We start from the raw sequence: 25,882 nt of genomic DNA on the forward strand, positions 1-25,882 counted from the left end.
CAAGAATGATCCCGCTCTGCAATTTTCCCCGTCAGATGAAGGTCTGAGAAATGAGACATGTGCATGGTTATGTGTACGTGTGGATTTCTGTCCCCAGAACCCTGTCCGACTTCCTTTGCGGGATGTGCTCTGCAGCTCAGCGTGGAGCAGGGACGCAGGCGGTTACAGGAAACAAGGGCCAGGTCAAAGTGTGCCATGTGAACTCTGCATCCTCAGTGTGCGTCCCTGTGCCCGGAGGACTCAGCTGGCGTGGCGGCTCTGCTCGGAGGGGCTGCCCCCGGTCCAGGGGTTGGGGACGCTGGAGGCAGCCCAAGTGGCACAGAGCTCGGCTTTTCGTATTTTCTTGGTGGGGAGTTTATGCACACCTCATGCAGGCACTCGTGTTTTCCATTTCTTGACAAACAGTGTGGCATTTGGGTATTTCTAAGTGGGGTGGCACAAACGTCACATGCTGGATTATTTCTAAGTGGAGTGGCACAGATGTCACGTGCATTATCTAGTGACTGAGCGGTTAAGTTTAGGGGGGTTTTAACACGCTGCTCTTTGTAGAAGCCCCGTTACTCTGGTGGGGTGGCGTTCTCCTTGCCAAAAGCCATGGTCACTCGTCAGACTGGGTTTGACAAGGCCCTTGGTGCTGCTGTCCAGCGGGGGCAACTTCGTGGCCTGGGCCTTTTAGGCATGGCGTCCTGGGAGCACACCCTGACCCTGCGTCCAACGTCCTCCAGGTAGTCCTGCGACCTTCTGCGCTCCCGGCAGCAGACGAGCTTGTCGGGACGTGTGGCCAGCACAGGGGCCAGGCCCGGTCAGGGGCGTGGCGCACACTCGCCCACACACCTCCTGCAGCCCCATGCACTTGTCCGTCATCCCCACCTTACAGATTACCAGACGGACACACAGTCAGGCCACCGGTCCCAAGCCACACTGACAGTGAGAGGAACCGCCGGGATCCAGACCGGGCCACTGGGCCGCGGCCTGGCCTCACCACTGGTGGCTTTTCTTTTCCTGAGACACTGACGGCCACCACTGTGGGGTGGCCTGCAAGACCGTGTCCGCTTTCTGTCATCGCGGTGCATCCGTCTCGTCAGGCACGTGGTCTGATTTGCTTATTTCCTCTATGACTTTCTCAACACCTGAGAGGGTTCAGACGCGTAAAAAGGCACAGCAGGTACCTAGGTGAGCTGCCCTGTCCAGAGAGAGGCGTCCTGGAAGCTCAGCCTGGCGAGAGCCGCTTTCCCTTTGTCTGCCTGGGGAAAGTCCTTGTCGTTCACACATGCTGTCTTTTTCTTTCCTGCTGGAGAGCAGGCACTGAGGTGAGGAAAGAAAACAGACCAGGTCAGACTCCTGGCGGGAGCGACTCGTGATCCACGGTGAACTCTCCGTGTGGGGACAGGCACCCCCAGGTCTGCAAAGGTCACGGCCCAAAGCTCATCCAGATCTATGTGCCCTGCCACAACGTGGGCAGAGGACACGCCGAGCAGAGAGCTACTTGAGGGGACTATGTGGCTGGTTGACCCCACGTGTGGGTCTGTGACCCAGAGAGCATTTGGCTAAATCCCCCTTTCTTCCCCTTCCTGCTTACGTGCTTCTTGGCTGTTGAGTCCACTGACTTGCTCCGCAGACACCTACCTAACAGTGTGAACCCAAGGCCAGCACGGCTGCTCAGGGTCGTCCAAGCGCTGTTTGCAGGTCATCACAAGGGGATGTCTCAAATTAGCGTCCGGTCAGTTTGGCTCTTACACATCTTATAAGGTTTTTAGCAAAGGGTGTGGGAGGCCCTCACCTCCTTGTCCGGCCACGTGAGAACATACTGGCCGCACATCCCGTCTGCTCAGGACAGGCCGTGTGTGTCAGGGCCCTGGGACTTGCTGAGATGCCCCTTTGTCACTTAGTGTCGGACGGGCCTGCCTCGTCTCCATTTCAAGTCTCCGGAACCGTAGCCAGGCAGGTGTGTGTGAATTCCGTCCTTCCTGCTTGCTGCCAGGATTACAGATTAGGACAATTTCAGAACGTAAGCGGGCTCGTGTCCAGGCTTCTTTCCGCGCGTGCTTGTGTCGCTTAGTCAGCAGTGCCAGCGACTCGTGTGCAGAGAAACTGCTCTCCATGCACCATCAGGCCCGTATTTTAAACTCACTCAGCAAAGTGTCCCTCACGGACTCGGGGCTCGGCAGCGGCAGTGTTTGTCACTCCCGATGTAAGCTTCCTGTTCTGTGTGACATGGCCTACGTCAGTTTGGTCCTAACTGTCAGGCTGTAAAAGCAGGGACATGCTCAGGCCTGACAGCTGTCCCTGTGTCACGGGACTAGCACTGTAAGCTGCACATGACACGTGGAGTAAATGTTTGTGCCCAGCTGTCCACTCGTTGCCTGAGGCTCACTGGGCTCCTGGCTTATCTGTCACCGTGTGGGCTGTGACTGCCTTTCAGGAATAGGTGACGCTTCTAAAATGCAGAATGTGCCATCACACTGCGGCTGGTCTGGGGAGGGCACAGGCACGCGGGCACGCGCACCTGTGCTCAGCTCGGACCCCACGGCCCGGTTCAGAGGTTAGAGCTGCCCAAGGAAGGACTGAGGTGTCCACAAAACCCGTCACTGGACCGTCACTCAGGGAGCAGGCTGCATTTCCTCTGTTTTAAAAACAAGTTCATTTTCCCTTAAACATTTTAAATTTTCAAGTCATAGTAAAAGAAAGCGTTTTTATTATGAATCCACAAGCTGTCACCAACCTGAGGGACCGATTAACAGGGCCGTGTGGTGACGTCCCCTCAGAGGTTTACGTAGTGAGCACAGAGGCAGCTCTCCACGCCCCACCTGCCCCTGCGGGGCCCCTGGCGAGTCCTGTGATGACAGGGAGGGGACATGGCAGCCGAGGGGGCTTAACCGCAGTGTGGAGGGACTGCATATGGGGGTGCACAGAAAGCCGGACGGGGAACAGGCCAGACAAACAGTCCCGTCGGCAGGCACGGGACACGCCTCCCGGTGCTGGTGTGCGCGGCACAGCGGGCGTTGTCGCAAGCCGAGCGTGTGGCCTTCTTGCGTTGGCGTCGAGGCTGGAGCTAGCCCCTCGCTGCCCAGAGACACGTGCCGCCTGGCGCTCCCAGGACGGTGGTTCTGAGTGTCGCCATAACTGTGTCTCCACAGTGGGTCTGCATGACACTCAGCAGCAGCCTGCAACGGGGCCACATTTTGTCACTCACACGTCTCAGGTTAAGACGACAGCAGCAGAGGGGAGGCCACGGTCACAGGAGTGGCAGAGGGAACACTCGCTGCGTCTTCCCTCCCGGAAGCTCGGAGCCCAGCCTGCGGATGCCCTGGGAGGCCTGTCGCTCCTCAGCCGGTCCCACGGGAGCTCAGCCGTGATCCCCTTAGCAGCCTTGGCAGCAGTTGTGTCCCCAGCCATGTGCAGAGCCCTCAGTGCGGCTGGGCTGTGAGGGGCCAGCTCCCCTCAGACTCTCACATACACAGAAGTGCCGGGACCATCACCAGGGCATGGGGGGAAGCCACCAGCATGACGTCTAAAGTGCAGCTATGCGGCCCCAGGTGACACACGAGCCATCCTTCTCTCTCTCCTGCCTGTGGTTCTGTCCACGTGGAAGTTCTCTTAGCTCCTCCAAGCCCTGCACTTCTCTCACCTCACCTGGCTCCACAGCTTTCAGCCCTGCAAGATCACCTGTCACCTCTGCAGCTGGCCCCTCTATGACCAACTCCCCCCATCCCATGAGACACCTAACAGCGGTTTTCATCACTGCCATTCGCTACCATTCAGCTCCAGGCTGGATGGTGACCCCGGGAGGTCAGGGTTCCCCCAGTTTTACTCAATTGACCGGGTGTCCCTGGCATCCAGCAGTGACACGTGGTGTGTGCTAATACCCAGACGTCGAATACGTGAATAGTAGCAGCTTGTGTCCACCTGGTGGGGGCCAGGCACAGTTCCCCAGGCCCAAGGCTGTCTTATCCAGTCCTCCCAAGAACTGGGAAGTTGAAACCAGTCCACATTTCACAGATGAGGAAAGGGGGGCACTGAGACATTAGGTGCTTTGCCCGAGGTCACACAGCCTTAAGTGCAGGATTCCAACTCAGGCATCGTGACTCCAGGATTACGGGTGGACGGATGAGCTTCCAGAAGCCAAGGGAACACAGTTTTGTATGTGCTGTAGCGCTCATCTCGGTTCCTCTGGGAAGCAGATGCGGTCTGTGTCCTGGCTCCTAGGGACCTGTCCCCATACAGCATCGATGACCTGGTGGCATGTGTCTTGAGCAGCAGTTTTGTGGAGTTGCAGAGACTCTTCCAGTGTCTGGTCCCCCCCCCAGCCTGGGACACCCCTTAGCTGGTGGCTCCACAGAAGCCCAGTGGTGTGTATGTGCGTCTATGTGTGTGCGTGTCGGCCCACAGGGTGCATGCACCTTGGCACTCAGGACAAGCAGTGGGCGAGAAGACACACAGTGGCTGAGCCCATGGCACCCAACCTTACAGCACCTAAGCCCACGGCGCCCGACCCCACAGCGCCCGGCCCCACGGTGCCTGAGCCTGCGGCATTGGTGGCTGACCCCCTGCCCTTCTGCCTTCTAGGAGCTGTGCCGGCAACGCATGGCTGTGCGCACGTCCGACCGCCCGGAGGCCCCGCACGCGTCCCGTGTCAACAGCGTGTCCTCACAGGTCAGCGACGGGCCGATGCCCAGCCCCTGTGCACGAAGCAGCACCTCGTCCTGGTCCGAGGAGCCCGCAGCCCCCAACATGGACATCTCCACCGGCCACATGGTCCTGGTAAGGCCCGCGACCCCCCTGCCAATCCCTGGGCCACACGCGCCAGCCTACGCGTCTCGTAAGAGGCTACGACACCAGCTTGGCCAGCAAGCCTGAGGTGCGGGCCGCTGACATGCAGGACGTGAACCCAACATCAGGGCCCCTGTGTCCTCGTCCTCGGTGTGAGTGTGACAGTGGCACCCAGCACCCGTTCCCCTGCCTAAGCATGACAGCTGTGCAAAATGACTTCTGTGAGGTCACGGGCGCACCTCGTACGTGCATCTGGTTTGACCCTTAGGGGCCCTAATGGGGGCACCATCCTGAAGCCTGTTTTGTGACGAGAAAGCAGGGTGGTGATTTGTGCAGGGTCGCGGAAGCTCCCCAGCTTTGGCCCGAGCTCAGGGGCCCCCAGAGTCTGCGCGGTCAGCCGCACGCTCCAGCCGGAGTCCGACCCTCAGCGTCTGGGCCCTGGGGCTCTCGACGGCTGGCCCTGCCCCACCTGCACTGCCACTCTGCGGCCACCAAGACGTCCTCCGTCCCAGTTCCCTGCGCCGGCCGACCCTCTCGGTCCCTGAGAGCTCAGTGCTTCTGGGCCTCAGCCGATGACACGTGTCCTCCGACCCCTCCTTGGTGTCTTGTCCACCTGCCCGGGACCCCCTGACCAGGGGCCATGAAGTCCCTGCCGACACTTAGGTGACACTTGGCCTCTTCCCCCATGAAGGCCGCTCAATCTAATGGGCTGGTCTCTTAAGCCCGAAAGGATCGCTATAAAGAAACGGAGCCAGTTTTCTTCTGATGGAGCTGAGGGGAAGGGACCTTACCTGCAGGGAAAATGTCACAGGGCCCAGGAAAGCCCACAGCCGGGCGCAGAGTGAGGGGTCGGACAGTCGTGTCTAAGCTGGGCAAGGTGTTTCAGTTTCTAAAAATAACCTGCCAGGGATGTGAGTAAGAAGAGTGGCCCTGGAAGGCACGAGTGCCTGGCTGTCGTGGGGTCTTCACACCTCAAGGGACCTGCCTCGGTTTGGGCCACCATCAGAAAACCCCAGACCTGCTGACTTACCAGATGTTTATTGTCCCCAGTCCTGGAGGCTGGCACCCAGATCCAGGTGTGGGCAGGGCTGGCCCCCCCGAGGCCTCTCTCCTTGGCGTGTAGACGGGCGTCTCCTCTCTGCGTCCTCACGTGGTCGTCCCTCTGCCTGTCTGTGTCCTCGTCCCCTCTTACGCGGATACGAGTTCGGTTGGATCAGGGCCCCCCCACGTGACCTCGTTCTACCTTAATCACCTCTGTACAGATGCATCTCCAAATACGGACCCGTTCTGAGGTCCCGGGGGTCAGGGCTTCAGCACAGAAATTTGGGGGCACAATTAGCCCCTGACAAGCACTGGTGCTTGAACCGCATCAGTGTTTCCTGGAATCTTGACATGAGAGGCCTGGTCTTCTTTCCTTGGCCCACAATAGGGTGTCATTTCCGCCTCCCCTGTTTACTGTGGTGGCTGAGTGAGGGGTAACGCTGCCAAGGGGCCACCGACTGCCTGGCTCCAGGCAGTTCTACTCAGGCCGCACTTGCCCACCCAGCCTCGAGCTGTGATGGGACCGTGACCTGAAGGATAGGCTGGTGAACCACTCAGGTGTCCCCCTCTTTCTGGGCACAGCTCACCTCTAGGGAGAGCACGACCTGCCCCCGTCACAGTCTCTCTGGGAGAAGCTGTCCTCCGGGAGGGGTCTCAGGAAAGGCACGTGCAGTCCCACATCAGGCCTGTCAAGTTCTCACCAAGAGCTGGGCCCTGGAGACGTCCACAGGCACTCAGTGCAGGGGTAGTCGGGAGCCTCTTGGGTCAAAGGGTCACAGGGAGGCCCCACTCAGCTGAGGGGTGCACATGCTGGACCCCAGGGCAGGTACCCCCACCCAGGGACACCTGCAGCTCCTCCCCAGCTCCCCACCCCTGGGGGGATGTTGCCGTCCCTTGTGGCCCCTGGGGCTCCTTTGGTAGCTGCAACATTGGCCACTGTTGATGTTTTGGTTTTGATACGAGGCAATAAGTGCCATGTTGCATAATAGATTATCCAAGAGTCAAGTTCTAGTTACTTTTCTCTCGTTACTTTAAAAAATATGATTTGCTTGCCTTTGATGCCGTAGCTGTTGAAAAGGCTCTTGCCAGTCCAGTGGCTGTGCCTTTGTGGACCATCCATACTGTCTTCTGAATTCTACACCTTTATTGATCTAGGATTTCCTTGTACCCTGTATTGGACTTATTTTATTTTTATTTTTGCTCCAGTCTTCCGGTGATTCCTGAATGAGAGAATTCTTGTCTTCCCTCAATTCCAGAAAATGACAAACTATTTATAATTTAAATGTGACTCTTCCATTCTCTCAGATCTCCCCTCTAATGGAAGAATATTGGACATTCTCATTCCCATGTCTCTTAATTTTCTTCCATATTTTCTGTCCTAATCCCTCTGTCCTGCATTCCAGGGAATTTCCTCAGATCTGTTTTCCAGTATGCATTGTTTCTCTTCACTGGTGTCTAATCTCCTGTGTAATCTGTTCATTACATTTATGATTTCAAGGAGTATATTTTTCATTTACAGTTGTTCTATTTGTTTTTTAAATCTTCCTGTTGCGTTGTTCTTATATTGTTGATTCCCACTTTAAAATCTTCAATCATCACAAATGTAGTTCCTCACCCAGAGAGTCCCAGACTACTCATCTGTTGTAAATTTGAGTCTCAATCCTAGATGAGGCCCAAGGACTAAACATCTTCCCATTTTGAGTCCATATGGACACAGATATTCTTTCTTATGTCCTGAACAAACCCTTTCACTAAGATTGTGGTCTTCTGAGGGTCCAGATTTACGTGGAGGTCTCACGTCTGACTCTGCCTCCTGTATGTCAGGGAGTCCCCCGAGGGTGCCCATGGGCCCTGGGTTTTAGGTACAGGAAGTCGTCTTGCCCTGTCCCTCGCTCCAGGACTTGAGGGACTTCGGGTGCCTCCCACTCTGGTTTTCACTTCCCTTTTCATTTTGGATTCCTGAGTATTTTCCTTAATTTTGTGGAAGGAAATTTTGTGACTTGCCATTTTCCCAACATTTTTAGATGTCTTGTAGAGGAGGCTCTTCAGGTTCTCTCGTTCTTCATTTCTCTGGAAACATCAGACTCAATGCAAGTCTAACAAAGGGGACCCTGTGCAGTGGTGCATAGACGCAGGGATTACCTTGCTTCAGGAGGCACCTGTACACCTGTGTGACCAAAATGAGCTGTCTGGGGGTGTGCGCTGACAAGAGCCTGTGTCAGCAGGCAGGTGGGCAGGGTGAGTGGACCCAAAATGCTAACAGCTGGTGTCCATGGAGAAATTCCGATGGCACGCGTGTTGCTATTATGATAAAGGCAGCTGTTGGGAGGGGAGGCTCCAGGTTTCATGGCTGTGTTGTGCCGGAGCAGAAGAGGTGAAAGGGTAACTCTGAGCACCCACTCCTGCTTCACCCATCCAGCCTCCAGAACACGGCGTGTAAGTGGGCGGTCCACATGGCTGACAGTTGAGCTGGAAAAACTAGAAAAACATACTTGATAATCTCATCTCTACCTTTTCCCCCTAAAAAGTGAAAAGAATTTTTGATAGATGATGAGCTCCCTTCTAATTTGAACTCCTCATTTCAAAGCAATTGAATGAGGAATGTTCGCCGGCCAGCTCTTGGTCATCATGACTGGCAGTCGAATCCTAATTTTCCCTTTTCTCCCCTGGTATTTCTGCCGTTTCACGGATGACAGGAAGGTCTGGGAAAATAGACCTCAAAGGCTTCCTGTCCTCTGAGCGAGTTTGCTTGGTGAAGGGAAGGTAAGGTTTTGAGTCTCGTATCAGCGTTTCCAGTCCTGGCGACGTTGCTGTCCCCCTGTTCTTGTCAAACCTCATGAGCATGTAGCCTTGGCTTTTAAACCAAAGCATTGGCTTTTAATTCCTGTAATTCCAATGAACACTTTTAGAATTGCTGCAAATATTTTCTAAGAATGTGTTTTAGACCCCGGCGTCTCCCATCTGGGAAAGGGAGGGAAGACTCCTGTCCATGTGGCTGTCCTATGCCACCTTTACTGCACTCACTGGAACTCTTTGTTCTTCCTAAAAACTTCATCAGAAAACCGTCATGAGTACATCGCTGCCACAGAACATACAAGGCCGCTGCTAAGAAAAGGTCCACAGCTTTGTAATGGGCGAGAAGCTGTCTGTGTGTTGCTAGGCAACCATCCCCTCCTCTTTCCCCTTCCTGAAAGGTTTCCCTGTTGTAACTGCTGTTGTCACATCTTTCGAGTAAAAATTGTCTCCTCTGGGCTTTTTCCTATCAGTTGGGTCTTTGGGAGAATCTTCTCTTACAATTGTCACTTGGATTTGGCCATTTGAATTTCATAGGTGGCTGTCCGGCCGGGGAAGGGTGGGTGGATGGCCATTTAACACATGAATCTGCTGGTGCACAACACAGAGCAACAGCTACTCAAACCTGCTTTTGGAGGAGACCCCAAAGCAAGCAGCTCTGCCTGCGCCCCAGCACCAGTGCAGACGTCCCCGATAAGCAGCCTCGATTTCTCCACCACACAGCTTCTGTCGTCTGGGTGGTGCCCGTCGGGGCCCCCAGCACCTGGCGGGCAGTAGATGGTGTTCGTTGGGGAGGTTCTCTTCTCCTAGAATTTGTTGTCATTTCAGATCTTTGCAGGCTCGGCTATGTTAGAACCTCATTTTCATGACCGCTTTCCTCTCACATCCCTTCCTTTCCTACCGATGCTGGAGCCTAAGGGTGGTGGTTCCTCCCAGCGTGGTGCTTCATCGGACTGTCTCTGGCTCCACGTCTGTTTCATGTGTCAAAGGGACATGGTGGAGGCCAGAATCCAATGTTTGCCCTCATTTAGTAAGGACTGTGCATTACTTTATCATAATAGAATGACTATAACACAAATATTTGTAAGTGCGTCTTCTGTGTTGCCCCAGTAACTTATAAAGAGCAGTCGGAAAGGGGGGGCTTTAGTCAGACGGCTGCCTGTTCCACACCAAAGTCTCAGAAGCAGTAGTTTTTCCTGTGAAGGTAACAGCGGTCTCTTTGCTGAACAACCTGTAGTCAGACTTTGACTGATGACCCGAACGGGGTGAAAGGATTCATTGCTGCTGAGCGCAGCGGCCGGGCGGTGCGCAGTGTGAGGCGAGCTTGCGCCCGTTGCAGCAAGTGACTGGGCTTCTCTCGTCATCCTGCAGGCTCTTCTGAGGTTTCCGCTGGTTTTCATTTATCTGTGAAGATGTATGTTTCATTGGCAGAAATGAGACACCTTAAATGTAGTGCTCAGTTTGATAAACAGCTATTTCAGGAGTTCCAAATGCCATGGGTAGACATTTTAAACTTTTAAAAGGCAGAAATTAGTAGAAATATAAAATGTACCAAATTTTTCTTTAGACTTGTGTTAACTGAAGTAGCTGCAGACTGATACTCAAAGTCACCACATTGTTAATTGTGGTTTTTAGTTTTTTGTGTTTGTGTGTTTGTGTGTGTGTGTGTGTGTGTGTGTGTTTAACTGTCTATAGACCAAAATTACAAAAAGAAGAGAAGCACACAGAAGATATTTGGTAAAGGCAGGTGGTCTGGATGAATAATGTTCCTTTCATTAACATATTTCCCTTATTAACTGTATAATTAATTGTACGTAGCCAAGGGAAGCTGTGGAAATTGCATTTTGAGATGTATCAAAGCTGACTTATGCCTCAGACTTCATGCAATTCACCATTAATGAAGCTGAGATGGAAGCCTCAAATCTATAATTATTACTTACTATTTGAATGACAAGCAAAGAATTTTATCAGCATAGTTTTAAATGAAAGGGGATAGCAGCTAATGTTGAAATTGTTAATCTTTCTTATGAAAATAATTTTGAAGAAAATGCGTAGTGGAAAGAGGTTTGTGGAAAGCATTTGCCATTAAAATACCCATTTTCTGATACTCCATATGAATCTGTCCACGTTTGACAGCAGGGTGCAAATATTTTTGAAAGTGAATGAATATTTTATAGGATCCTGAGCTGCTCATGCATTCCAGGAATGAATCATGCAATATTCCCAAATATCTCCATGAAGGCGAGAGAGTTTGAGAGCCGAAGCTGAAAACATTAAAATATATCAGAATATTCTAGAAGAAATTAAAATTTCTTTATTAGCCCAGAAACCTGTCTCTCGCCTCTTCGAGGCTCCTTTAAGGCTGTCCACCGTGCAGTGTGTTGTTAGAGAAAGCTGTTGGGTGACGCGCTGCCGTCTGTTTGTCCAGAAAGATCTCATTGGCGTCACCTCCATGGCTAGTCTCTCACCTGCGATTCCAAAGTGAGGCTGTCACCTTAACCCACATGCCCGACACAGAGGCCATCTCAGAGTCTATGTCAGACACTGTGCAGCTGTCACATGTCCTCAGGACAGACCCAGGGGTGGTCGTACCCTTCATTCACCAACAGACGTTTGCCGACCACCCAGGATGGCAAACCACCCACTGTGTCCATCCCTGGGCAGACCCTAAGGACTAAACAGTTGGATGGTTGGGAGTTCCTGAAAACGCAACTCCTATTTATTTCTTTGTCCTGATTTTTCCACTGAGTCGATGGCACAAACTAAATGCTAAGGTTATGACTCCATCTGGTTAGAGCGCCGTGTCACTATGAAGCTGAGAAAGGCAACGTCCAGGTTTCCAGAAGCTCTGGAATATTGACCTGGGAGGGATGGGCACTTTGGGGGCTGTGGCCCGTCGCACATCTGTTCTAGGCCAGAGGCCGTGCTGGAGCGCGATCTGGGCCTGGGGCTGGGCCGTGGTTCTTCCGGAAGTTCTGAGCCCAGGGGGACAAGCAGGTGGTGACACGTGCACGTTTATTCTGAAATTGTTGTTTGCGCCAGCCTGATGCCTTGTTGGTTTCAGTTGGAAGACCTGTTAGCCTCCTCCAGCCTGGGAACCTCTCATAGGGCAGTCTGTCACCCGAAGCCAGAGCGTGAGTGCAATCAGGACTGACCAACGACCAGGTGGTCCGACGAGGTCACACGGTGCTCCCGACCTGCCAGCGGACAAGTCCTCGCTGGGCCCACTCCCGGCCAGTGCACGTTCCTAGATGGGCTGCAAGCTGCCCTAGACTCACACATACACACACCTTTGACTGTATCAGGAATTGTCTTGTTTGTGTAACAGTGTATCCAACTGTTCCAGATTAATTTAGTTGGTTGATTGACTTTACATTTTAATTTTGTGTTATGCTACTGGTTGTTAATTTTCTGTGGCATTTTGTGCAAACTTACCTCCATGAGGCGTCGTGCAGGGGCTCAGATTAAAACAGTCCGGCAAACGTCTGAACGTCCTGTCTGTGCAACTGAAGCACGAAGCCTGTCGGCAACAGCAGGGCTGTGGACGGGAGTTTTCAGATTTTTACCCAGACTGTTGACTCCAAGTAAATTAAGACCTTGTTTCTCAGGTGGAAACATCAAGCTCTCTCCTGGCTGTGGTTACGTGACGGTCAGGAGTTGAGACAATCACAGAGTTTTTTACAAACTGAAGTGTTGCAGAAATTTAGGAGGAGAAGGAAGAACAGAGCAGATAATGAAACGAGCTGAGTCTGTGTTAAACTAACCCAAGTCCCCTGATGTGTCCTACGAGCTGGTCCTGGCCATTCTGTTTCCAGAACGGACCGCCGGTCTCCCACTTGTCGCCGCCAACAGCTCTACAGCTGCTCCCCAAGCCACTGGATCTCTTAAACACACGGTCCCAACTCGTCCTCTCGATCCGCCTGGAGCCAGAGTGACCTTCCCAAAGCCTCCCATGCTTGGAACTCTCCAGGGGCCTCCCGTTGCTCTGCGGATAAACTTCACCTCGAGTGACTGTGCTTAGGAGGGGAGCATGCAGAGGCTGGATTGTAGACACAGGTGTCCACCTGAAATTTATAACTAGTGTCACCCCAATAAATCTAAGTTTTAAAAGAAAGAAGAAAAAGTTCAAGCCTCTCCCCACGGCCCGCGGGGCCCCCCCCCCATGTGATTGGGCCCTGAGTCCCCTGTCCCAGTGGCCCGTTCAGTCCCAACCCACCCCACCCCCCCAGGGTGCTGGCCCCTGCTGCCCTCTGTCCCTGGGGAGCCCCTCCCCATCTCAGGGAGAGCTCAGGAATCAGCTTTTCAGAGGGGCCTCCCTTCGTGGAGCCCCCACCCCACCCCACCCCGGCACCCAGCCCCTTTCCATCACTGTCCTATGCTTTCTTACCGCCCACTGTTACCTGACGTGGTCCTTCTAAGTCGTGGTCACGGCTTCCTTGTGTGTGGGCTGTTCTCCAGCCAAAGAACCAGCCACAAGAGGACAGAGCCTTAGAACCACTGGATCCTCAGAGCACACATCTCCCTGCTCACACGATACACGTAAGAAAATCAGCTGACAGATGAGTAAGTGACTAACCCACCAACAGACGAGCAGGAATAACTAACACTGCAACTCTTAACTCTCGACAGTCAGAGGCGGAATCAGGCTTCACTCGCAGTGTCAAGCAAATCTATCTCACCCTCATTTAAATGCTAATAGCTGCACATTTATGGGAAATACAGTATAGTTCTCTTGGTTATTTCCCATTGCTTGTGAGTATCCAGCTTTGTATTTCACCTATGCTCATACAACCTTATTTCTAAGATGTTAACTGAGATAATAAGATTCGTGAAATTACTCATTTAGAATGGTTGGCGCTTTGGGAAGAATGACAGCCTAGAAACACGAAGTGACGCAGTTGTCATTGTCGCAGTGATGGAACAGCTTCTTCCTGCAGGAGACCTTTGTCACTCTCTCCTACGCATCCCCCTAAGCCTGATGTCATGCAGAGAATGCCGGCAGAAAACAAACTATCAGTCACACAAAAGGACAAGCGTTCTTATTGGGTAAGAGTAGGTGGTAAGGACAGAACTACTTATTTTTTGAAGTTTATGAATTAAAACACTTCTCGGGGGCCAGCCCGGTGGCTCAGGTGGTTGGAGCTTCGTGCTCCTAACTCCGAAGGCTGCCGGTTCGATTCCCATATGGGCCACTGGGCTCTCAACCACAAGGTTGCCATTTCAACTCCTCAAGTCCCGCAGGGGATGGTGGGCAGCGCCCCCTGTAACTAGCAATGGCAACTGGACCTGGAGCTGGGCTGTGCCCTCCACAACTAAGACTGAAAGGACAACAACTTGACTTGGAAAAAGGTCCTGGAAGTACACACTGTTCCCCAATAAAGTCCTGTTCCCCTTCCCCAATAAAAAAAAAAAATCTTTAAAAAAAAATTTTAAAAAATTAAAAATAAAACACTTCTGGAACAGAAGTGGGGTGTTGTGGACACTTTCCACCCGGTCCCAGTTGTAAGTCTTTATGAAGCTGTGACTTTCTGTAAGTCTCTGCAGTGACAGAGTGAAGAGGGAAGTGACAGTCCCAGCTTTTTGCTCCGTTGAGATGGCCCACTGGCTCGGTGGGTTCTGGACAAACTCCAGGAGATGCCCTGCCCACCGAGAGCATTTAGGAGCTCTCTTGTATCAATGTGGTATCTTCCAGATTTGAAACACCAAAAACCCTAATTATAATAAAAATATATGAACTGAGGCTTCCGACCAGTGAAGTTCTGTGGTATCAGGACCCCGTTGTCACGTGCTGCCCGCTCTCCGCATTGGGACGAGTGGCCGCTTTCTCTGCTCCTCCAGAGGCCGGGCACGTGCCCGACGTGTCTCCGCATCAGCCCCGCTTCCGGGGCGAGGATTCTGTCCTCTTGGAAACTTCTAGGCCGTACTTTGAAAACACATCATTTTCTGTGCACTTTTGTTTGTTTTCAAAGTTCTTGCATGAATTTTATTTTCAATTACAAAAAGGATTATAAATAAAACAGACAGTTTCGGTTGGCGGTGTCGGTACCAGCACCGTATTTTCCGTGTCTTCCCTCCATTTCTGTCACTGACGTTTTCTTACCTTTTTTTGCCCAAACGGGGTGTTGGCTGGGGACTTTTTCTTAAAGGCTTTACATTTGGAATAATTTGAACTTTTCTCCAGTGCATTAACAATTTCAAATTTCTGTCACTCCGCATCCTGCTCGTTTGCAACGTAGAGCGTGAGAGTATGTTTCTAGATCATGTTAAGACAGAGAACAGCTTTCAGGAGTCACCAGGCCTGCAATGACTCTGCCTGGTCCTCCGTGTAGCTCAGCCTGCGGGAGGAACCGGGGAGAGCAGTACCGTGTCACACCGGTCGGTGCAGCCCGCGCTGCTGCCCACGCTGACGCTTCTGCCGGGGGCTGTCCTCGTACCCCTTCCCCGCTGAGTGGGATGAGACAGCCCGTGGCTCTCTGCAAACACAGGTGGGACAGCGTCCTCCTGAAAAACAAATTTCCATAAGTTTTACAATGTGATGAAAAGACCACGTGGTCTTTCGTTGATCCGTCCTGACTCCGGGGTCCCGTCTGTTCTCCTTTCGGATTTGTGCGTATAACCCAGAGGTTGAGTTCCAAACTGTGTTTACTTCCCCAAGTATACTCCATGTGGACAAGGCAGGAAAGTGCTTTCACATGGGCTTTTCTGGGTCTACAGGCCGTTTTTGTTTCCTTGCGTTTATAATGCGTGTATATCTGCTCTGTGTTATAAGTTCCTCATCTGGAGAGCAAAGCAATGCATTTAACGCTCTAGTAAGACCAGCCATCTGTGATGGGTGGGGCGGTGAGAGGCTGGGGCAGGGGTCCCAGGAAGGAGCTGGTTAGGAAGATGACTCACTCTGTGCTGAGAGTCACGTTGTTGTTATTTTTTGTTGGCATTAGATGGTAACTTAAATATAATGTATGGTTCATGATTCTTGTTGCAAGCAAATCTTTCCAGGTAAGAAATAGCAAAGCTGGCCTCTCATCATTTAGCCATAGCTGTCCCTCTTTGGGTGAGAACACACTGCTTTGAATTTCTACCTTTGAATTTCAAATATCTTCACACGCCCGTTACCTCAGGCTAATAAATAACACTGAAATCACGCAGATGCAGCAGTCTGGAGACATCCAAACACCTGTTCTCACCAGCACCTGTCCATCCCTCCCTCTCTGTCCATAGCTGCTTGGCCAAAACGGGCGGCCCAATCTGACTTCTTTCATCTTTTTGTATTTTTTGCTGGGGATTCAAATGTCTTACTTTCGGAATTCAGACATTTAACATAAACATTTCCCTTTAATGTATTAATGAAGACAGGTGACAATGTCTATTTTTAAAGGAAAAAAAATCTCATCATTTCCCCAAATGGCAGCAGAAGCAGCTTGCTCCTTGCTTTTGAAAGCATTAATCTAACTCCATCTGATTTTAAGGCACAAACATTCTGTTCTTCTCACAAGGAAGGAAAGTGTAGATGGGTGTGTCTTCACTCTGACAAAAGGTTGGGTTGCCACACCAGGAAGTAAAGGGCACCCATGTAAAGAAGGGAATGGAAACAAAGCTTTCCCGACAATAATTAGGTCTTGAAACCCCAACTTCCTTTAATGCACCTTTTCCACAGCAGGCAGAAGCTTATTTCAGCCAATGTCGTTCTAAAACGCAGTTTTGGGGGGACATTTTGTATCTGAAGACCCAGAAGCATAGGATCAGGAAAGACCTTCAGCGATCAGGAAAGACCCTGTTCTCCGCCGACTTCAGTGGTTCTCGTGTATATTGATTGAGGTGACCTAACGCCCAATGGATCCTGCTTTGCTTAATTCTAATGGCCCCCCCACCCCTTGGAGTGTTCGTGTTGTGTTAGTTTGTTTTCATTATCCTCTTTAGTAACAGTAGACCCTCTTGCACCCCCTATGATGTCAGCATGCCGAAATAACGTAACTTCTATGACTTTTAACGGAGTTAAAACTGTCGTCCACTGTGGCCACTCCACGTGGACGTGGTGAGCGCCATGGCAGCAGGATCTGAAAGGAACTGGATAAGCCGGTGTTGCCCAACTCAAGGGCTCCCTGCACCGCGGGCAGGATCCAGATGGTCCTTTACCTGTCCCCAGACCCGACTCTCCCAGCCCTCACAGGCGACGGCAGCGGTACCTGCTGGTCCTGAGGGGTGTTCTGGGGTGGGTCCTGGGCACAGGCTGCCACTGGCTTCCCTGGGAACAGTCACAGCTTAGGCCCTGGCTTGTCGTGTGTGTGAAACAGAATCATTGTACTCCGTGGGGTTATTTCCTTAGTGACCCTGGAAACTGATCTTTGATGTTGACACTGGTAAAATGGTGCCCGTGGAATGGTCTCAGATTAGGACATGACCTCACAGGCTGGTCAGAGCGCCTGGGGCTGGCATGCTTGTTCTACACTGGAAGTCGGCCTGATTACCTTCACGTCACCTCCTAAAACGGCATTTCCCAGTGACTCCTCTTCTCAAGACTGGTCATGGAATACCTCCCTCTTAAAACGGTAATAAACAAGAGAAACAGAGAGGAGTGGAGAAGTTCTAGAACCGTCCCTGACCCAGGTGCAGTGGCGGCTGACTCGGGCATGACGAGGTGATCGCATGTTGGTTTTACCCGATTAGTAAGTAGACTGAGTGTGTTAAAAAGACCACTGCCCCTCGTACCTAACGGTGTTGCTTGTCATTTATCCCTTTAATAGTATTAGTGACGGTGTCACTTACAGCAATGGCCCACCCATAGCACCTGTCATCGCGCCTTAGCTTCTGTATCCTCGCTGCAGTCGGTGGCTGGCACTTGGGACTTACTGTGTCATGTTTCCTTAGTTAAGGGCAAACATCCCCAGGACTGCAGTAGAGTCCAGAGTCCAGAAGGGAATTGATTATAGAAGAGCTCTTCCTTTCCTAGTGGAACGCTGAGGCTCACCACGCGCCCCATCCCTGTCCTTGGCCGCCTCTGGCTTCCCGTGCCCTGTGGACCCCCACCGGCCGCCCTTTGGTGCCATGTGTACGTATTACAGCTCATAGAGTCACATACTTCAGCTCACATACTTCATCTATCAACTCAGCCCTGAGAACCTCCTTTACAAATACGTACAATTCCTGGCTTATGAAGCAGGAAATTAAGAGCCACCAAGATTAGTCAGTTTGCCCCAAAGCACATAGGTGAGAAGTAGTTGTGTGGGAACCCAACCATTCTGTTTATTGCACTGTTAAGAAATCTTTCAAAGTCAAGTCCAGGCCTTCTCTGTTGTGTTGAGTTGCCTTCCTGTTCTGCAGAAGCTCCTTTGGTTTCTCACGCGGGCTTTGCGAGTGATATGTAAAATGATCTGTGATTATTAACAAAACCGTCCTGGCTTCCACAGCTTCCCAAAGGCTCCGGTTTCCTAGAAATCGCTTTCCTAACCTCAAAGTGTTGGCAATTCGATCAGAAAGCAGCCCCAGAGATAGTTAGGCAGCGTGGACCGATTGCGGACACACCTCCATCTTACAATGGCAGTGACATTTTTGTTCCAAAGGTTTGGGATTCTGTGTAAAATGATTCCGTTAAACGTGGGAGCAGGTTGCTTTGTCTGACACACGGAGGCAGTTTTCTGGAAAGTCATCTGGTGACACATAGTCCTTGTCACCCAGAAACTGTTCATAATTGTCGTACCCAAATGGTCTACTAGTGTGAGCTAGGAATACTAAGATGGGGAGCTGGAAGGATCGTGTCCTCTGACTGGGATGATAGCTCGTAAAATAGGACTGAGGAAAGCTGACGTTACTCTCAACAGGACAGAAAAGCTCAGCAAAAATGCAAATGCATCTTAGCTAAGCAACGAGGTCTGAGGGCCAGTGTGTGTTGGTTACCAGCTTGGAAAACCGCATTCTGCAACCTTGGGTCTTGTTTCCGTGAATGGTGTGACCTGGCCTTATGTTTTCTGCCAGCACATAGAGTCTAGGTCCTTGGAAAGAATCAGAATTCAAGAAGGTTTAGACACATCCGCACTCAGGACTTGGCTAGAATCAGCGTGAGTGACATTCCCCTGATGGAGTTCAAGGCTATGAAATCGCAGTGCTGAGTTCGTGCAGCCAGGGCCCCTCTCCGAGCCTCGGCCTCTGTTGCCCAGATGCGGAGAGTGCGGTGGGGGCTGTCAGGAGGGGGGCCCACTCCCCATGTTCCTGAGGAACCAGCGGAGTGCTGAGCCCCGCCTGCTCACGTGATTTGCGTTTTCAGGATGCACACCATGTGGGGTCGCTCCGGCACGTGCCTCACTCCTGCCTGACTCCCTGTTGACCAGCATGTGCTCTGCGTACCCCAGAACCTCCTCCTTACAGCTTCAGCTCAGAGAGCCCAGAGCCGAGGACTGTGCAGAGCCATGTATACAGGGGGACCCCAGCACCAGGGGCTCACAGCCCGCTGGGAACACGGGTCCCAGAAACCCCCAGCTCCTTCCACGCAGGACAGTGCAGCTCGCCGCAGCGAGTAGTGCTTACTGAGTGCATGGGAGGCAGCTCACAGCGATGGGGCGTCTGGGGCAGACGCACCCGCTCTGGGCCCAAGAACGGAGGAGGAGGGAGTCGGGAAGAGGAACGTTCTGGACTTCGCGTCTCCTCCGCATTTACAAGATGGCCATCGCACTGGGCTGTGGCACTGCCTGTGTGGCATGAAGTGTAAAGGTGCTCATTGGATCACCCAGAAAGGAAGGAGGCAGCGAGGACATGCATCATGAAACATCCCAAGGTCCTCAGCTGGCTTTTCCAGGCAATTCTCCCGAGTTCCAGAAGACTCAAAGGCAGATTTTTGGGGATGCCCACCGTGGATGCAAACTTTTTATCTGCAATTCAAATTACATATGAAAATGTCCAGGTCGTGAGCCATCATTCAACAAACATTGACCGTGTGCCCAAAGACACGCTAAGTGGGCGAACGTGGGCCCCGTTCGCAGAGCAGTTTGCGCAGAGGGTAGGATATCCTGACACCCACCACTGCCGCACGAGCGACCTGATTAATGCCGTAGAGATGAGGGTTCTAAGTAGAAAGTGTCCATGGTGGTGGGTTGTGGGAGAGGGAGCTCAGGGTGGCGACAGGCACGTCCCAGTCGGACGCTGAGGGAGGAGGTGGCGCCCGCACTGACCCTGAAGCAGGATAGGTTCGTTCCAGGAGGACCCGCGTGTACACAATGGTGGTGATTGGAGGAGGGAGTGTTCCCACCGGGGAACTAATCTGATTGCGATAAGGAGCAGTCGGTTAGTAAAATGAAGTTTGAACGAAAGACAGTGCTAGTCCAGGCGCCAAGGTGGGCTTTGCGACGGGCGGTATTTTGAACCAGAGCTGCTGATCTGGTCGCCCGTGAAGGACCTGCAGACGTCCCGTCAGGTGCAGTGAGGCGGCTGGGCAGTGAGCCAAGGGCAGAGCCCAGGTTTCAGACAGTGACTCACGCGCCCGCACCTCCCGGCAGGCGGGGGCTTGGGGCTGATTGTTTAACTTCTCTAGGCCTCGGTTTCCCCGTAGGTAAGATGCGAGCCTCATCTCAGCATCTTCTCAACTGAAATAGGACAATCCTATAGTACTGACCACATCCACAGCTTAAGCGATGGTCACCACACGCGTGCCAAGAAGGGTAGAGTTTGTTAAGCCTTCCAGTTGGCTCTGGGTGGCGGGCTTACTAGTGGCTTTTGTTTTCGTTCAGCTTATGCTCCTTGCCTTTCTTGCCCTACGTGCGCCGTGTGTGGAATAAGAAGTGACCGTTTTAAAACCCGAGGCCTTGGTCCCCCACCACCACACCCCTCACACGTACACAGACATGGACAGGTGTCTGAGGTCAGTTTTTAGAACACTTCCTGCTAAGTGTCTACCCTGGGGGGAGAACGCCAGCAGAGTTTTTATCATGTATGAATGTACCTCGTTGTTCCAAAGGTGATCATGTCTGAGAAGAAGCCCTGTACCCTTTCTGTTCGCACCGCTCACACCTGGGAGGACGGGGCCTCACAGTGTTCAGTTATTGTGGCGGTTGGTGGTTTTGTTGAAAACGCTTTCCTACCAAGGTCTAGCTTCTCCACAGACAACAGGAAAACATACGCTCGAGTCACAGATGAGAAGCATCTTCTCTGCAGACACCAAAGTCTCCTAAGATGTGCTAGGTAAATTACATCAGTTCAATGTCATAAACGATGTTTCGTAAAAATACTAATAGAAAAACACGGACCTGAGGAAAGCAGAGACGACCAGAACAGGGCAAACAGCCGACTGGAGCCACACATGCTGAGAGAAGGAAAAGTGCTTCTCCGTCTGAGAGTGAGCACGTGTGTCTTTAGACGAGTTAATTCTTCATCGAAAAAACACTGCTCATGTCTCTTTCCTCCTTCTAGCTCCACAGCTCACGTGTTAGTCTCGGTTTATATTTCTTGCCATAAAGTTAGAAATTCAAGAGAACTTGGCAGTATGATTTCACTTTCCGTAGTTAAGACAAATGTGAGAATTTAAGCAGCTGTAGTTTACAGGAATTAAGATAATACCCAGTGTCCCTCTTGCAGACAACATTTGAGATTGGCTTAGACCTGCCAGGGTTCATCATTTTAGGATCGATCATGCGTCATTGAAAGGAGCTCAGTCATTTGTGATAGATTTTGTGAAACGTGTTTTCCAGAGAAAGGCAAGGACCCAAAATCATTTTTCCAGGAGCCATTTTCTGTCTATCTGTAGGCTGTGCCTTAGCCAGTCTTGAGAAAAGCAAGTACAGAAACACTGACCTGACACGTCAGCCGGAGCTGTCCCTGCCTCCCGGGCCGCTCGCACTCACCATATTTTAAGCTACATAAGCTAATTGGTATTTTCAGAAAACTTAATATTGTATCATGCAGCAGTGTGGTCCTTATTGGGAAGGTTTTGGTGTGGAAATGTGTGTTTGATACTCCACAGTGACTGTCTCGAGAGAGCAGCTCATATTTCCTTCACTGAGCCCCTTAAACTGTCCCTTCCCCACATGGGAAGCCTGGGGTCCTATGGGGGGGGGAGAGGCTGGCAGGCAACGGGGGCAAGTCTACATCCTCAGGCTAGAGCAGCGCTGAGAAGATGCTGAGGTCCGAGGCCACATCATGGAGACGTGTTCATTGCGTGGCCTTGCAGGTCTCCGTCATCTGCATGAAATGCCACCTGATGGCCCCTGAGTGGCTGGAGGAGCAGGAGGCAGGGGACGTGTGACAGTGGCCTCCTGGGCCCTAGCTTTGGCCCCCTCCTCCTGCAGGGGCCTCAGCTGAGGGCGAGTCCTGCCCTCCATGCCCACTGGGCACCAGCCTTCCCACGCTGGTTCAGCACACACGCCGACATGCAGCTCAGACCAGCACGAAGAGAGCACTGTTTGCTGAGTGAAAAATCCGAAACAAGTCAGCTCCAGCCAAACCATGGGCACAAGCTGTGGGCGCCCAGCGAGACTGTGATGTGTCCTTTTCCCCGTGCTCTCTCCCTTCCTCCCCCTTTGTCCTCCTGTCCCCAGAGTGGGTGCCCATGGGCAGGGAAGTGGCCCAGAACCTTGGTGGGAAGGAGGCAGAGAGCAGGCCCGACCTGCCCCAGAGAGTGACCTGAGCTGGGTTGATGAATCGGACTGAGTGGACGAGGGGTCAGCCCTTCGCTAAACTTAGAATGACTGACGTGTACATCTGCGTGTGCGTCTGACCGCCGAGACCTGGTCAGTGTGTGTGCATCTGACCGCCGAGACCAATGTATGTGCGTCTGACCCCTGAGACCAATGCGTGTGTGTGTATTATTTTATTTGTGGATGCATTTGAAAACCTATGTCCACCTGCAACGCATTGAAAAGCCACAAACAAATGTTGGAGGATGTGACCATTATTTCCTTTGGGTATAATATCAATAATGCAGCCAGTTTGGTCCTTGCAATGCTTTTCCTTAAAATCGGGGTCATTTCTCGAGTGAGGAGACTGATTATGAGTGCGTAGGCAGGGCTGGCCAGCGAGCTGGCTTTGTGGGGGCGTCTTCCAGGGCCCTCTGTTCTTTGTCCACTTCTCATAATCACTGCAACACACTGGTGCCCAGAAAAATAAGATCGGAGCAGAGCAGCGAGGGTCAGTATTTGGTCCAGTTGGTTTTGTTTCTGTTTCTGTTAACACTACCAGCTGCTCACCACTTTGCACACCTCAGAGCAGCCCAGTATCTGAACGCGTCACACCGAGCCAATTCAGAGAAGCCAGTTGTCAGCAAGATGACTTCTGTGCAAACAGAAATGGGAAAGAGGCCAGCAGGCCAAGAGATGGGTGTACACTCCCGGCTCACTCCCGGCCCTAGACCTAACCTGCATGACGTGACTGTTGGTGACCTGACCCCCAAACATCCACCTCTGTCTGTGGGGTTATACATCTAGGCATGTTAGGGTTGGGGCTGGGTGTGTTCCCAACCCCTTTGAGCATTGTTAGCACGTACCCCAGGAAACAACATCTCTGGATTAAATATCAGCCCTGTCTGAACAGGCTAGCATGCTGTCCCGGCTGTCTGGGGGTGGCCCCGTCGGACCCCCAGCTGAGCGCCAGCCCACCCAGGAGGCTCTCCTGAGGGTGCGGTTCGCACTCCTCTCTCAGGGAGCTTCGGAATTCTAGACTTGGATATGGTGTTCACTGGATACGGAAAATAGTTCCAAACAGTGTGTTGTATAGTTTTCAGTGGAATAATTGCAAGAAATTATTGAAACATAGTATCTGCTATGTTGCAATACCTAGTGGTTCTCTAAGAAAAACAAAACGACTTTCAACACAAAATGTGACTTACCCAGTGGCTTTCCCAGATTGAGGTTTATTAATAGTTTTTCTTTAGCCCTTCCACGGCTTCTGTGTTCCTCCTGTGTGACACTGTTTTCCTACGTGTGTCCGTTCTTTCTTGGACACGGACAGCAGGGTTCTTTTCTATGTGTGTGTCCAGGCCCCAACGGCGCAGCCTTCAGACCCCGCCCCAAACCTCCCCGACGCCCCCAGGCCCTTTGCACCTGCTGTCCCCTTGCTCTGGCCAGACACACCTGCATCGTGCCTGTCCCTCTCCCAACCTGTGTAAACCCTCTCACCCTTCAAAGCCCGTGCAGTGAGCTCCCTAAAGACTCCCATCCAAGCTTACTCCTGGCTGGGCACATTTTCCATCCGGTTTTTGTTGGTCCATCAAATCTGGTGTGCCGTGTGCATGTCCTTGTCCCCCAGTCGTTCCACACTAGCCAAGGAGGCGACGTCCTGGTCAGAGTGTCCCTACCACCCCAGCTCCGCCGGTGGTGAACACTCCACAAGCACTTCTGACCCAGCAAACAGAATCGGAGCACAGCCCTGCTGCCCTTCATGCGGCTGGCTGGTCTGTGTTCTCACCAGGGCTGCGGCTGCGGCGAAGCAGCTCCCTGCCTCGTACACGCGGTGCGATGTGGGCTCCACTCCGTGCCGCCCATGCCACGCCCACAGAAGCCACGCGCATGCTCACAGGCCACGCCCACCCCCGGGCCGCGGATGCCCCCCCCCGCCCCCCCCCCCGTGCCCGGCGCGCTCGCTGACTCTGTGTTTTCCCTTTCAGTCCTACATGGAGGACCACTTGAAGAACAAGAACCGGCTGGAGAAGGAGTGGGAGGCGCTGTGTGCCTACCAGGCAGAGCCCAACAGCTCGCTCGTGGCCCAGCGGGAGGAGAACGCGCCCAAGAACCGCTGCCCGGCCGTCCTGACCTGTGCGTACCCAGCCCCGGGCGCGCGGGGAGGGCGGCGGCGGGCGGGCTGCACCCCCTGTTGTCCCGCGAGTGTCGGCGGCCGTCCTCCCGGTGGGAGGCCCTTCCCACCGCTCCCCGGACGCCCACTCTACCTGCACACCGTCCTGTCCCTCCCAAGCCCCGTGTGGACATCACCGTGTGGAGCTGCCCCCGGCGTCAAGCCGCAGAACCCGTTCCTCCCCTTGGGGTCTTCGAGCGTGTCCCGAGCCCCAGCTGGGACGCGTAGACGCCGAGCACGTGCTCTGTCTGCTGTCACTGTGATTTTCAACTCGCTTCTTAGTGTCTGTGAGCCCCCTCTTCTCCTGTAATTGGGACCATACCACCGCCCTTGAGATGGTACAGCTCTGAGAAGGAGAGGGTACGGGCGTGGGTGCCGGCCCCTGGCGCGAGGTGGGCAGTGGTCCTACCACGGCACTGTGTCGGCCTGACGGTTATTTCAGTGAGAGGTTGCTGGGGACCATCTCTCTGGCCAGGAACCATGGCCAGAAAATGGAGCTACAAAAGGAGGCCAGTTCTTGAAAGTGAGGTGCTCAAAGGTGACGACCCAGGCTGACATTGTGCATCGTGAGTGGCGTGTTGTGTGTGACACGTGTGACGTGCTGAGTGACGTACAGATGCAGAGGTCCACACAGGACATGAAGGGCCAAGCTGGCTGGGTGTGATCCCCCAGCCTACCTAGAGCTCCCTTTCTTGGGTCACTTAACTAATGACACACCAACTTCCTGTGTTCTAGGACATTCTAGGCCAGGCCTGGACTTGGATTAGTACATAAACCCACCCTGCAGGGAGCAAAGGAGCCTTAGGAGTGTGTGACCTAAGTATGACATAAGCAGACACTGACTGTGACGTCCTGAGTAGGCTGTGTGTGTGGACTTCTCAGTCACTGCGCCAGTAGCCTTAGCGTGAGAGGTATTCGTGCATACTTCAGATATAACAAAATGCACTTTGTTGGCTGACATTTTCGAGGGCACAGCAAAGCCGCAGTCCGTGTCAGCATGTAAGATCAGCATCCATGTGGGGACGCACTCCCCGTGTCACAGGCCCCTGTCTCGGACCTTGGGAGCCGGGCATGGGAACCACAGGTCACGGGTGCCACCCAAAGCCAGGGCCAGACTCGTTCTGACAGCCCCGCTGTTCACTTACCTGGACAGGCAGCTGTGCTCCCGTCAGTGGTTTGAACAGCGTTCACGGGTCAAACGGATTAAAAGCTAGGATCTTGTGTTGCTTTAGATGCCAACCTGGGATTGTAGACGTGGGTAGAACCTGCACACACATCTGGGTGTGAGTTTTTCTAACAGGTTAGTGACTGTTCAGACCAGGCTCTTCATTTCCATGAGATCCGAGGGGTTTTTCCCTAAAGAATTTTACAAATAGCCGCTGTTGCAATTATAAGTTTTATATTTAGAAGAGAAATTTTTAAAAGTCCAACTAACCATTGTTGTTAAGCACCTACTGTGTGCCAGGTCCTACTGACAGAGACACCCAGTGAACCACGCATGGCCACTCAAAGG

The 25,882-nt window shown here is 52.6% G+C and overlaps 1 protein-coding gene across 2 annotated transcripts in view; it reads left to right on the forward strand.

The window, feature by feature from the left end:
• PTPRN2 (protein tyrosine phosphatase receptor type N2) overlaps positions 1-25,882 on the forward strand; it is a 427,823-nt gene that overhangs the window by 358,369 nt on the left and 43,572 nt on the right. For both annotated transcript variants that reach the window (XM_033098764.1, XM_033098765.1), the window contains 2 exons: positions 4,567-4,761; positions 24,185-24,332. In XM_033098764.1, the coding sequence (XP_032954655.1) occupies positions 4,567-4,761; positions 24,185-24,332 (343 nt within the window). The remainder of the gene's footprint in view (positions 1-4,566; positions 4,762-24,184; positions 24,333-25,882) is intronic.

The sequence above is a fragment of the Rhinolophus ferrumequinum genome, chromosome 26 (genome assembly GCF_004115265.2).
Source record: "Rhinolophus ferrumequinum isolate MPI-CBG mRhiFer1 chromosome 26, mRhiFer1_v1.p, whole genome shotgun sequence".
Taxonomy (NCBI): domain Eukaryota; kingdom Metazoa; phylum Chordata; class Mammalia; order Chiroptera; family Rhinolophidae; genus Rhinolophus; species Rhinolophus ferrumequinum.